This window comes from Gopherus flavomarginatus, chromosome 3, assembly GCF_025201925.1.
Source record: "Gopherus flavomarginatus isolate rGopFla2 chromosome 3, rGopFla2.mat.asm, whole genome shotgun sequence".
NCBI classification, from domain to species: Eukaryota; Metazoa; Chordata; order Testudines; family Testudinidae; genus Gopherus; species Gopherus flavomarginatus.
In genome coordinates, this window is record NC_066619.1 from 88914984 (window position 1) to 88929119 (window position 14136).

Consider the following 14136-nt stretch of genomic DNA (forward strand, 5'->3'; position numbering starts at 1 on the left):
CCCATCAGAGCCTGCCAGGACCTCCTCTTCAAGCTCGGGCTCCCAGAGCTGAGAGAATCATGGGAGGGTCCGGCTTGCCTGTTTGTCTAATGAAAGTCAGGTTCAGCCTTGCAGGTTGCGGAGAAAAGCTGGAGTACGGGACCATCAGATGAAGAGCGCGCCCGCTGTGCTTGTTACTTCTCCTGTCGCGGGGCGCTGTCACACTGCTTGGGACACTAGGTGCCCGAAGTCAGCAGACGCGGCCACGTCCGCAGCACAGGGCTGTATGCAGGCGCTGGCAGGGCTGCTCGCCGCCCGCCGGACAGGGTACGTACCGCCGCTTGCAGCGGCCCAGAGGCCAGTCGGTGCCTAGCCCAGCGAGGGAGAGAAGGGCTGCGCCCGCAGCAGCAAGCGGGACCCTGGCACGGAGCGAGGCGAGGGTGTAGGCTGGAGCGGGCGGTCCATAGTTACACTAGTCGGGGGGGGAAGCCGCTAGCAGCCCCAGCAATACCTCCACCTATCTCCTTTAAGATGAACAGGTGACACAAAGCAAGAGACGTCATAAATGGTGAAAGCGCGCGGGAAACTATATTCTGCGTCCATGATTGGCCAAGACAATAAAACAACATCGCGCGCCAAACTCCGCAACCAGCCCTGCCTCTTTACACCCCACCATAACGCCACGATGGCCCTGCCTCCTACCTTCTGCGGCCCAATCAGCACCCGACCAGCTCCTTCAGAAAGGCGCCGCTAGTGCAGGGCGGAGCATCGCTTGGCTCGCCGCCGCTGGCCCGCGATCCCAAGAAGTTTCGAATTCTGTTGCCGGAGAGCTCGCTAGCCAACGGCGAGGCCGGGAAGTTACCTAGCCCCGCCCACATCCCGCCCCCTTGGGCGTGACTGGCCATTTTCTCACAGGTGATTGCCTGGACTTGGCTGTCACTCCGTTATGTATCAACGAGATTCGGTGATTGGTTCCGCCCAGGCGCGAAATGTAACGCGGGAAAATCTTGGGCTCGGCAGGGGCCGGGCTACCTGCAGGTTCGGAGGGGTCGCGGCGGCGGTTCGGGTTCTCTTGTGACCGAGGTCACTGTGCAGCCGACACCGCCGCAAACGAGAGAAGTGCAGGTACAGCCGCTTCTCCGCGGGCTGCTGCCATGGCCGGCGGTCGCCGCTGACACGGCGCGTCTGCAGGTCGGCGGCTGGAGCGGGAGCGGAGACACTGAGACCCAGAGAGGACCGGCCGGCGATGAGTGGCTGAGGCGGATCGGGCGGCTGTAGGGTGAGATCTCCGCGCCCGGGAGGGCGGGCCTGAGCCGCCACGGAGATTGCCCGCCCCGCTGCCTGCGAGGGGCTTGCGATGGCGGAGAGGCCGCCCCCGGTGATTTTCTGCCAGGACTCCCCGAAGCGTGTCTTAGTCTCCGTTATCAAAACCACCCCGATTAAACTATCCCGGGGGGGCGAGGAGCCGGCACCCGCCGCGCCTGTCCCCACCAGCCCCGGCTTCAGTGACTTCATGGTGTATCCCTGGCGCTGGGGGGAAAACGCGCACAACGTGACCCTCAGCCCCAGTAGCGCCACCGCTCCCTCCTCCGTCCAGCAGCCTCGAGTGGGGGTGGTCAGAACCTCTAGCGGGGAGGATGAGGAGGCGGGCAGCCCAGATAGCGGCGGCGGCGGCAGCCACCTGAAGGTGAGTCCGGAGGGAGCATGCCAGGGAGCTGGGCACGATGGGGTTAAACCAGTAACCATAGGAGCTTTGGGCCAGAGCGGGGATGGGGGAGGCGCTGCCGCCGCGGGGCCCTGGTGGGCATTGGGAAGGGCGGGCGCCGAGCGTCTGTCGGGTTTAAAGGGTGAATCTCTGGCCACCACCCCCGATTTCAAGTTAAGTCACTTCCGGGCGCGGTTCGTGCGCCGGTGACGACACATTCTCGCGCCAAAATAATACCCGCGCTGTGCTCGGTTGCTGTTTGCCTGTGTCACATGTTGGCTGGGGGGGCGCGACAGTGCTCTGGCTCCGCTCCTGTGCGCAGGCGCGCTGCGGAATGTCCGCCTGTGAGCCTAGGGTTCGGCCGGGGGCGGGGCTCGGAGCAGAGCTGCGGGGAACGTGGGCCGGTGATCTGACGCCGCCTCTGTAAGCTGGGTATGGGGGTCGTTACAGTGGTAGAATTTCACCTGTTAGCAACACGTGGCCCATTGCAGCCTCTGCAGTGCAGGCCCGCCCCGCACGGTGCCTCTGTACAAATGCTCCGTGAGACGCCAGCTGTTCTCGCTGATTCCAGACCACATGCTCAGCTTCCAAGTAAAAATGCTTCTCCAAACTGCCGACCCAGCAAAGCCAGCCCGGCCCTGAGAGTCCAGCTGTGCTCCTTACTTCCCACCCCCAGCCTCGGTAACAGCTGAATCTGTATGGAAGCTAATAATCTCTGTTGTACTGCAACCCCTGCCAAACGTGAAGTGTGAGGAGGTAATTTTGTCGCATTCAAACTTCCTCTCAACTCCTGCTTGCAGTTGGTGGAATGTAGATATTTAAATACATGATTCTTCTACAAATCAGCTGTCTGGCTGAGTTCTTTCAAGAGTCAGCCCCCTCTAAAACAATCTTTTATGTCCCAGTGTTAAAAGAGGAATCCTCCAAAGTGGGCATTACTAAAAATGTGGATTACAGTGATAATGTAAATAGAAACTTAGCTGAGTTGTATAAATCTCAGAACAATGCATTTCAAGACTTACCCATCCTGGCTAATAGCCATTTATGGACTTAACCACCATGAATTTTTCCAGTTCTCTTTTAAACGCTGTTATAGTCCCAGGCTTCACAACCTCCTCAGGTAAGGAGTTCCACAAGTTGACTGTGCATTGTGTGAAGAAGAACTTCCTTGTATTTGTTTTAATACAAATGCTATTGCCACCTCTTTTCTGGACCTGAAGTTTAAAAATGTGCTCAAATCAATCTGTCAGCTAAAAGGACTATGCATGATGTGGTAGTTCTTTCATTTTCATAAGTGGAGCTGTTCAGTCTTGATAAATGTTGCCTGTTTTGTTATGCGCTGTCTAACTGATCCAAAGTTGGAATGGCCTTGATACTTTCAATAATAATTTCATGCTGTCAGTAGTAGGGAAAGGGAGACATTTAGCAGGTGGGGACTCTCAATCCTGATGCTCCCTGAGATAGGAGCTAGATTAATTAGTCTGATATATTTTAAAAGTTACAAAAAGTCTTTCCAAAATATTCTAGATCATACAATAGTCTTCCCTCTGCCAAGATGATAGTGCTGTGCAAGTAGGTTTCATCGTGGGAGATGAAATCAGTGATGGTTTTTATTGACGCTATATTTATCAAGAGTACTCAAGTAGTGCACAGGCAATCCTCTTTTTCAGGAATCTAAGTCAAACACCAATACCTGGTTCCCAGGGAGCAACTCTGTCCCAAGAATTTACTTACCTTAGAGACTAAGGAAGAGAGCAAATTGTGCTGCTGCTTGCAGTGGCTACCCCAAAAAGAAACTATATCACAGAATTAAAAACAATGTAACATTTAGTTGAAAACTGAACAGAGCTCATACACAGTGAACTATTTTTTAAACTATGTAATAGGGCCATCTGGTGACTCCTACCATAACAACATACTTTAGGGTGCCAGATATTCGCAGACTTCAGATTTGCTGTGCTCTCATGTCGTCCTTATTTTTAAACAATTGTTCATGGGTGTTCAGACAAACCGGTTAAAGAGTTAATGTTAAATCTGTGTAATCCCTTTTAAACTGGAGCTTTGTGATTAACTTTTTTTCAGGAAAAAATAGTTGCTATGGATTTAAATTTCTTGATGTGGTTCTTTTAATGCTTGGTGAATAATTATGATGGAGGAAAATAAAAGCTATTAAACAACTGTATTTTCCTGATGTGTTGGTACATATTCACTTTGTTTCAAGAAAGTAGTTCCTGTTTAGAAAAGCTTCCCTTGGACTGAATCATTTGTGTCCACAGGTACTATATTGATATTTTTTTAAACAAACTATGCAGTTTCTTAAGAGTGTGGGTTTTTTAATAGGATGGTATTAGACGTGGCCGACCAAGAGCAGACACAGTGCGAGATCTAATAAGTGAGGGAGAGCATTCATCCAGCCGAATCCGTTGTAACATCTGCAACAGGGTGTTTCCACGAGAGAAATCTTTACAAGCACACAAAAGAACTCACACTGGTAAGTGAAAGGAATGTAATGTTGTGCACAGAAAACATTTATCTAGTAGTTAAGATTTTAGCTTGGAACTTTTCATTCTTACAATTAGTACTCTGGTCTAGTTATTGAATGGACTACTTTTTTTCCCTGAGGCCTGTTAGTGTGGTCAAAAATTCAAAAAAATGTCATCTTTGTATAACTGCTTGTGTTTTATACTGGAGTAATTGTGGCAGAGCAACCAGCATTGTTATGGTAAAAAGAAACATTTAGAGAGGCTTCCCTCTGCTCTAGTTACATGTTACACTTAGTAACTGAAAAAGACAGAGTAGTGGTTTTTTTTCTTAGTTTTATTCTATATATCTGACAGTACTTTTCACTTTCTTTTCTCTGTTTCCCTCTTGTGTGGGTCTTTCACACAACAATGGAAGGGTGAGTGCAGAGAAGGAAAATGTTAATAAATCTAAAAATTGTCGGGAGCCTTAGGCCAGCTATATTTTAAGCTTAATTTTTTTGACTAGCTTTAAATAGACCCTGCCCACTCATTTTCTTCATTACCATCCCTTCTTTTTGTATTTATTTGATGCTGAAATATGTTTCTGGCTTAAATTTAAGGATAAAATCTCTTCCTATGATTAGTTATTTAATAATTATGAAGTTAACATGCATTTAGTTTAAGGGAGATCAGTTCTGTTTTTTTTTAAACTTTCTTTATCTAGATGCTCTGTTTTGCTCAGCTCTAGCTATTAGTCAGCAGTTTTTTCCTCCTATCTTAACACAGACCTTTGACCACATGACTAGCACCTAACTGCATCTTTTTTGGGAAAAATAATGTGTTACAGAAAAATGGCTAATTTTTTGCTAAAACATTATGCATTGACAAACTGGACCCATCTTGCTTTTGAAAAGCGAGATTCATTTTTCCTTTATAATAATTGAACAGATTTCTTTTATACATGACATTGTATTCTGCAATAAAATGTCACAATACTTGATAATACCTCCAAAATAACTTGCGTCCTGTGGTCTATTTTTCTGGATCAAATAAGGCAATTCTGCCTGCCAGTATTAAACACCAATTTCTCTATTCTGTTTTGGTCACACACAAGATGTCTTTGTATTTCATTTTCCTTGCTAATGTTAAACTTCCATCCCTGAAGTGCTAACCACTTCAGATTGTCTTGATGGAAAACTCGTTGGGTAAGATTTATCCTTGGTGATGACACTTCATTGACTAGTATAGATTTACTACAATACTAGATTTGGCCAGTTACATCTCACAAAAAGACTGTTTGCCCATTTTATTTACTTTTGAATTTTCACTGTAGAACAGGAAGGCAGAAATTATTAGCTGTATTTATTATTTGCACATTTGTCTTCAGCTCACCTAATATTCTGCCTCTAAATCCTGATGTCCTTTCTTAGGCAAACTCCCCTTGACTTTAGTGGTAGTTTGCCTGTATAACTGAAGGTCTTAACACTTTTCTGTGCACAGCAGACAGCAAATAGCTGGGAAGAGAAGACATTCTGAAGTTCTTTTTGCAATCTTCCTGGAACTGCCTAGCTATTGGGGCTCTGTAAAGGGTAGCATGAGTAGCACATAGCATGAGCATGCAGCTCTGCCTCCCAGAGCACTGCTTTACCGCATTACTGTGAACCCGTGTTATATCAGGGTAGAGATGTATGTGACTCACTAACATTGGACTTCATTACTATTCGTATTAGAACTGCATTGTGGTGGTGAACCTTGCCCTGCTTCAGATTTGATTGTGGAGGTTTAGGGGAAACAATGCTACAGTCCAAAGTTGTATTTCCTGCCTCTCCAAAACCTCTGGCAGCTACTACTAAGCAGTCATATGGCAACCCAACCAATGGTAGAATGGCTCCAAAAAGGCTTCTGTCCTTTAACATGAGTAGCATATTGCTAACCCCATTCACACGTCACTCCCTCCAAATCCATATCAAGCTCTTGCTTCTGTGTGAGTCCAGGAAATACTCTGCGCAACCCCTTTTTCTCTTAGGACTTAGTCCCAGATCCCCAAAGGTATTTAGACTCCTAACTTCCATTGTAATCAGAGCCTTATTTCTGAAATATTAGCAATCATGTTTCTTTTGGCCAATTTTGCGTCTTGTATTTGTTGAGTATCACCTAGTGGTAGAATTGTGAACTGTACTACAGATTTAGAACATAACTTCAACCGAGTGCCGTCCTTCATGTACTAGACAACAGGGGCTGCTCCAGCCTCTTCCCAGTGCGGGGTTGAGGTGGGCTAGAATGAAAGTTGGGAGGGCAGGGGACCCTATATGTGCTATGGGCATACATGCTTATTTTTTAACAAAACACAATTTAAGTGCAGGTTATCCTCAGAAGGGGAATAAATATATTTACAGATTGGTTTTAAACTTCATCTATAGTAGCTCACTTGTGCAACATTTATTTACAGAAAACCAATAGGAAAAAAATAATTAAGCCAATAAAATAAACAAATGCAAACTTCTGGAGAAAAATCACTGGTTAAATAATATTAATAGCTAATTACCTTAAATTGGAGAAAGTACTGTATTATATTTTAAAATTTAACCATTTGCACGTGGCAGATTAAGATATTTGGAGACTCAGAGCCATGATACAAAAACTCAATCTGGAGCAGGGGGGCCTCAGCGCGAGAAAGAGGTAACTGAGCACATAGGTGCTATAGAAGGCATTACCTGGACAGCTTCTGCTCTGTGCTCAATCTTTAGCGGCAGTGGGCAGGGGCGGGGGGAATGGATGCTGGGTCTGTGTGGCTCCTGAGCCCCAGCTAGTTTGCAAACCAAAGTGGTGTTGGCTTGAGCCGGAGCATGTGCAGCTGCAGCAGGCAGGGAGCCACACTGGGGATGTGAACCAGAGGGAGGAAGCAGGGGTGCCATTTCAGATTTTGGTGGTGGTGCGGGGGCAACTTTTACTCTGATTCCAGTTGCTGCTTAGACACCTGAAAACTCTAGGCTGTTTGGGTTTGTTTGTTTGTTTGTTTTTTAGGGGGCGGGGGGAGATCACATAAAATAACTGATAGGAGGACTGTATCTAATTACTATGTTAAAAAAAGACACAAATTAAAGCCATATTTTCAGTTTATATGTAAGTTTAGAACAATCAGGAAATAATACAGCGAGATAATCCCAAACCTTGAACTATAAATTTGAGCCGAAACACAAGTTTAGATGATCTGAACTCTGTCTTTAGTAGAGAGAGAGGAAATATGCTTATTTTCTTTAACAGACATACCCTATGTTACCGCTATTATCTACTCTCTCTTAGTCAATCTTTTCCTCCACTAAAAACATTTACTTAATTTTAACATGGTTTTCCCCTCCTTTTTATTTTTCTAATTATTTTGGCATTTGTTTACCAGTCATGATCATGTACACCTCTACCCCGATATAACGCGGTCCTTGGGAGCCAAAATATCTTACTGTGTTGTTATATCAGGTAGAGAAGGCTGTGCCTCCCTAAACAGCCTGTCCCCACCCACTATCCAACCCACCACTTACTTCTGCCCCCTGTCTGACCTCTCAAATGCCCGACCCATCCAACTCCCCCTTGCTCCTTGTCCCTTGACCACCCTGGGAGACCCTCAGCCCCTTATCCAACCCCGTGGCCCGGCACCCTTAACATGCCACCCACTCAGAGCAATTTGTCGGAGCCGTCCCTAGAGGGATGCAGGGCCTGGGACAAACCAGCCTCCCCACTAGTCTCCTCACTATCCACCCAGCACTCCCACCTGCCTGGCTGCCGCTCCACTCCTCTCCACGCCTACCTGTCCGCCACTTGCCTCCTCATCGTCTGTCTGGCGCGCCTCTGCCCGACAGCCTTTCTCTGTCTTCCTGCCCACATTCCTCTTCAGCCCCCGCCTGCCGCTCACCTCCCCATTCGCCTCCTCACCCCACTTGCCTGCCCGCCTCCCACCCATAAGACGCCGCTCAGAGCAGCGTGTCGGAGCCAGACACGCTGATCTGCCAGAGTGTGCAGCTCCACCCCCCCAAATCACTGCTTTACCGCGTTACAGCGAACCCAGGTTATATTGGGTCGCCATTATATTGGGGTAGAGGTATGTGACTCACTAACACTGGACTCCATTACTATTAGTATCAGACTTGGAACTGCATTTATTTTCGTACGCATTAAGTTACTTTACAAATATAATTAAAAATACAAATTGAAAATAAGTGACCATCTGCACAGTGTTTAAAGTTGTTTAGCTAATTTTTTTAAAATTTGTACTACTAAAGTGAGTATAAGCTAAACGTACATTCTAGAAAGACACTCACTTGTTTGTACCACTTTAAATAATTAATGACAAAGCACAATATGGTAAAAGTAATGATAATTACTCCAGCCAGGACAGGCTAGTTATTTTAGAACTCACTACTCAAATAATTAAATTTAAGCATAAGAGAAATAAAATTGTGAAATGCACTGTCCAGTCAAAAAACTAACAGTACTGTAATCCTTAATGAACTTTGAAAGAATAAAATGACAGAATATAGGTGCGTTTTGACAGCAAGTACCAAGAAATACTACTACTACTACTACTACATACATGTGTATGTGAGAGTATGTGTTGGAAGAAGTGTATGGGAGATTGTGTGCACCTGAGTGTGTCAGTGCCCTGTCTCTTTAAGCCAAGCACTCAAGAGCCTGAACAATTGTTCAGTGCAGCAGCTGCAGCTCCCACACCTGAGCCAGAGGCACCAGCACAGACAGGTTCCCTATTTCCCCCAGCTCAGCGGAAACCCACTCAGGCACAGCCACCTCTAACATTGGGCAAGCTCCCACAGCATCCTGCCAGCCATGGATCAGCTTCCCAAAGAAAGGCAGACTGCAGCCAAGACAGCAGCTGGGTGGCTGGAGATTGTTGGCTGCTGGCCAGGTGCCCAGTTCTGAGAAGGGTGAGGGAGCTAAGCCAAATTTTGGAGTGGCTCTAGCCTCCGCAAGCCCTCCAGCCCTACCCCTGCTAGACAAAAATTAAATCGGTCACCCCATAATATAAACATCCGTTGTGCTTATTATCCAAGAGGATTTCTGCATTTTACCACAAAATAATCACTTCTGCTGTATTAGGTGTTGTACCAATTATACTAGACCAGTAAAAACCAGCAGGATCTTACTAAAGGGGGCAAGGCAAACATGCCACATTTATTATGATAACAATTTATGACTAATAACTAATATTTTAATTCTTATACACACACATTATACCTATTACCCATATATATATATATATATATATATATATACACACACACATACATTCATCAGGTGTTCTGCAGCTGCTGCATAGTTACCAGTCCTGAAGATAGCTTAAGTTCGTAGCTTGTGGCAGCTAACTGGCCAGGAAAGCTGGGCACAAGGCTGAGCTGGATCTCTGTTGGGCAGACACCGATATTCTTCCATGTTGGCAGCAGAATGTTACCCATCTCACCCTTTTTTATAGGCTTTTAGTTTGGATTCAAAGTCTATAGGTCTTGCTGTGTCACGCTGCCTCTGGGTTTAGATTGATCACCCATCAATTGCAGGCGTGACTTTCAGCCTTGAACCTGGCTTTGATCTTCCTTCTGTTGTCCTTTTCTTTTTAGGGTGGATGCTTCTTACTTTGTTTAGGGCTGTTGTCTAGGTCTTCAGCCGTTGGTATTTGAACTTTATCTCATCAGGACAGGCTGGGGCTGGAGGTTGATTCCATCATTCATACATACCTCATTCACACATCTAAACTAATAAGATTACAGCAGGGTTTGCAAAAATGAAGGTTGGAGGAAGCTTTTACAAAAGGGAGTGAGTGTTTTAAAATGGGGTTTGAATTACAATATGGAACAGAAGTTACAGTGTAGGCAAGTGTAGTGAATGGTGAACAGAAGTTATGTTAATAAAGTGAACAATTGAAAACAATTTCATTTATCAGTTCTACATAGGGACACTCATATCTCCCTTCTGTCTGAAAATTACTTACCTGTTATAAGTAACACCTAGATTGTTGCAACTGAAAGTTGAGAGAATATTTGTCGCTGTTTACTTTGTGTTAACTCAGTTTATTATTCCTTTGTATTGTCACTTTGTTTCTCATTTGTGTGGGTTTTCATATAGTAACATTGGAAAGGCTGTGTAAATTGCAAAATATCACTGTAAAAGTCTAATTGTTAAGAAAATTAGGGGACATGTAGCACCTAAGACTACTTAAACACGAACTCAACTGACTAAATTTCAATTTGATGTCCTTGTGGAAGTGGATTATTGCAGTTTCTGGGCTACAATTCTTTCCACAAAGAATGTGTTTTTTCATCTTTGGTTTAGGGGATCCTCAGCAGAAACACTGAGTCATGAACCATCACTAGATGGTGTCCTGACTTTTTGAATTTATAACTCTTAAAATTCTACACAATTTTTTCTTTTTAGGTGAAAGGCCTTATTTGTGTGACTATCCAGATTGTGGGAAAGCCTTTGTTCAGAGTGGGCAGCTCAAAACACACCAACGTCTTCACACAGGAGAAAAGCCTTTTGTCTGCTCAGAAAATGGTAAGCAGAGTGTGGGCAAGTTTGGCTATAGTATTAGTACTACCATCCACATGTGCCCTAGATCTCAATTTTAGATACTCTTTTAAAAAGCGGGAAAATAAATCTGTGTGCAACCACATAAACGTTTGTCAGTTTAAAAGCAAAGTTCTTAAAAGTATAACTAAAGTTTTTGATTATAGGGCATTCTATGCTGAATCGAATCCAGATTTTAGAGAGGGAAGAAAGTTTAATTTAATAATGACAGTTTTTTAAATTTTGGGCTTACGTGTTGGACAACTGCTTTTCTAGATTATTGTCTTTGCTCTTTTATTAAGGATGTTTAAGCAGATTCACACATGCAAACCGTCATTGCCCCAAGCATCCCTATGCAAGACTGAAGAGAGAAGAACCCACAGGCAGACTGAGTAAAAAACAAACGGCTGACAATAAAGCTGTTGCTGACTGGCTAGCAAAGTAAGTTCTCTTAAGCTGTGACCATCTAGAATGATTTATTAAGATGCTTAGAGCACTGACTTTTGAAATTTCAGTAGAAGCCAAAATCTTTTACACTCATGGTGTTTTGTCATCTCAGACTATTTTTAAATGCCTCTTGAATTACAATACTTTAATACAACTTTTATGTGAAACAATTTTTAAAGACTCATTATTTCTCTAGGTCGTATTTAGCTTGCAGTTCTTAAATGTATTGATTTCTTCACAGCTATCCCATGAGAAAGTTAATCTAGCAAAGGTTAATCCATAGAGCCTTTGAGAGAATTAAAATGATCAGTATCAGAAACTGACTTTAGTACCTTTCACTGGTACAACCGCCCCAAGTCAAACTTCAAGGCACTTCTCATGACCGTTTCTCAGAAAGTTCTTAAGATTCCCTCCATGGTTACACAGATGTCTCATTTTGATGAATGTACTACTACATGCTCTATAAAAGCATTGGACTCTAAAGACAATACAACACACTTCCTCTGTTCATTTTCTCTTCAGGTTGAATGATTCAGCTGTTCCCTAGTGTGCTATTTGTTTAAATTCCAGAAGTTAGAATTAACTTCTCTAGTGGTAGTTGCTTCAGCTTTCTCTCCCATTGGGATAGATTTTTGCCTTCTCATCTGTTCTCCCTTCTCTATATGATTTGCCCTTTGTGTGGCTCTGTGCTTATTGCAGAAGCTGTTAATACAGTGCTGTCCTTTAGTGCTGCAGTGTTCATGCTGTTGAATACTCATGCATGAGGGAAGGTGGTGGTAGGTGTAATAAGAGTTGACTGACTTGAGAGAGAGGTCTTGCAGTGGACTGGGACTTGAGATTTGAATTCTGTTCCTGACTGCCACTGACTTCTAAGCTAGTCATTTAATCTTAGTTTCTGAGACATTAAAGTTTCTATCTGTAAAATGTGGATAACAGTACTCCCTATCTTCCTGACTTTGGAACAGCATACATAGGGTTGTGGTGGATTCTCCATCACTGGCAACTTTTAAATCAAGATTGAGTGTTTTTCTAAAAGAAACTCTAGTTCAAATAGGAACTATTTCAGGGAAGTTCTCTGGCCTGTATTTATTAAGGAGATCAGACTAAATTATCACAGTGGTCCTTCCAGGCCTTAGAATCTATGATGGAGGTTTAGGAACAACATGTAGAAGGATTTGCATTGTAGAGGTCAAATGGTATTCAGCAAACTGTCCTCACATACATCATCTTCCTGAGGTGGAAAGCTTTGTTTGCTTAAATGCTACAAAATAAGGACTAAGAAATTAGCAATCAGAATGAAATGAATGATCCAATCATGTTTTAAGATTCTAGTTTGGAAGATTGTCAGCTTTCAATGAAACTTGTTGTGCAAGCTGGATGATGCTTATAAAATATGTAAAACTTTGACCTCACAGATATTGGGAGACTAGAGAGCAGCGCACTCCTACTTTGAAAAGCAAAACAGCTCAGAAAGCTGACCAGGAACAGCAAGATCCCATGGAGTATCTTCAGTCCGATGAAGAGGATGAGGAGGAAAAAAATAGTGCTCCCTCCGCTGCCCGCCGTCGCCTTCAGGAGCAGCGTGAACGCCTGCATGGTGCACTGGCTCTTATTGAGCTTGCAAATCTGGCTGGAGCACCAATGCGACAGTAGCATAGGAACTGAATCTGCCAGTATATAAAATGTACTGCCTGGTGGTACTTAACCAGTTAGATCCTGGGCATAAGCTAAGCACCTTATTTGCTTATCATAGGCTGCTATTCTGTAGAATTCATGAAGAATGTTGTTGCCCCACAAGATGGGGTGAGAGAATTGCACTTTTTTGTATGGTAAAAGATAGATGTGATGTTTTTTAAGTATTTTGTAAATATGGGACTGCACAATGCAGGGTTGACAAATTGCATATTGTGGAAAGTTAAGATTTTTTGCAAGGTTAATTCATTCATTTGAAGCAGTTCTCACAGGAAGCACTTTCTGAACATAATGCTATATGAATAGGAGAATTGTACAGGTAACAGGGAGGATTATTTATCTGACTATTTAAACAAAATTACATTTAGTATGTTTGATAATACTGTAATAAGCAATGATGCAACCAAGTCTTTAATGGAAATATATTTTGCATAGTATCACTGAGAAGAGGGCAAAAGTTCTAACTTGAGGCAGGGAAGAAACTGGTTATGTAGAAACTGAGAGTTCAGGATCTTCACTGTGACTGCCTATAGCATGAGACTGACTTCGCTATCTTATTTTAGACTTGAGATTTCAGTAGAATCTCTTGATCTGAGTAGCACTTGTTATTCCTAGCACATGCTGTTGGGAACTTTTGCACATTGTCGGGCTTATTTGAAAATGAATGATTTGCCTTGCAAAGTCTAGACATAAAGGTAACAATTGGTAGTATTTCTCAGATGTTTTGGACCCTGTAATGAGATTTGGCACTTGTTTTGTTAATAAAGTGGGTATTTACAGGGTGGTATTGATTTGTAGTAAACTATTTAGAAATCTTATTAGCTAACACTACGTTTTAAAGTTCTGCTTTTATATGAATATTAGCAAATAGAAGCCTCCATATTCTTTTTTTAATTGCATAAAGCCACCTTATTGCTTTACTTCAGGATAAGATGTCAAGTTTGTGTTCACTAAGTGTAGTACAGCTATCAGTTAAACACTGCAGAAGAATATTTGCTGCTCAACTAGAAACTAGGCTTCCAGAGATAGTTGTAAGTGTGTTTAAATTGTGTGGTTTCATATCTTTCCCAAATAAATGAAGTTACAGAACACGGCTTAGTGATCTCAAGCACAAACCGAAAAGCAAGTTTAGCAGCACATCCTCATCACCTCATGTTTTATATTGGTTTTATCTGACTTACAATACAACAGGCTTGTCTCATGGTCTTATTTTGCCTTTCTTTTGAGCAGCATATAACCAGAGATGCATAATATACTAACAGATAATAAATTTGGTGAATTGGG

The 14136-nt window shown here is 43.4% G+C and overlaps 1 protein-coding gene across 1 annotated transcript; it reads left to right on the plus strand.

Moving 5' to 3' along the window:
- Positions 1-451: 451 nt before the first annotated feature.
- On the plus strand, positions 452-14136 carry ZNF367 (zinc finger protein 367). The gene is made up of 5 exons (XM_050945939.1): positions 452-1666; positions 4025-4175; positions 10582-10701; positions 11016-11154; positions 12576-14136. Exons 1-5 carry the CDS (start codon positions 1337-1339, stop codon positions 12811-12813), a joined length of 978 nt encoding a protein of 325 aa, XP_050801896.1. The 5' UTR covers positions 452-1336; the 3' UTR covers positions 12814-14136.

Coding starts and splice junctions, on each gene's coding strand:
- ZNF367 (XM_050945939.1), top strand. CDS start 1,337: ATGGCGGAGAGGCCGCCCCCGGTGATTTTCTGCCAGGACTCCCCGAAG. Junction 4,176..10,581: donor ACACAAAAGAACTCACACTG/GTAAGTGAAAGG, acceptor TTTTCTTTTTAG/GTGAAAGGCCTTATTTGTGT. Junction 10,702..11,015: donor TTTTGTCTGCTCAGAAAATG/GTAAGCAGAGTG, acceptor TCTTTTATTAAG/GATGTTTAAGCAGATTCACA.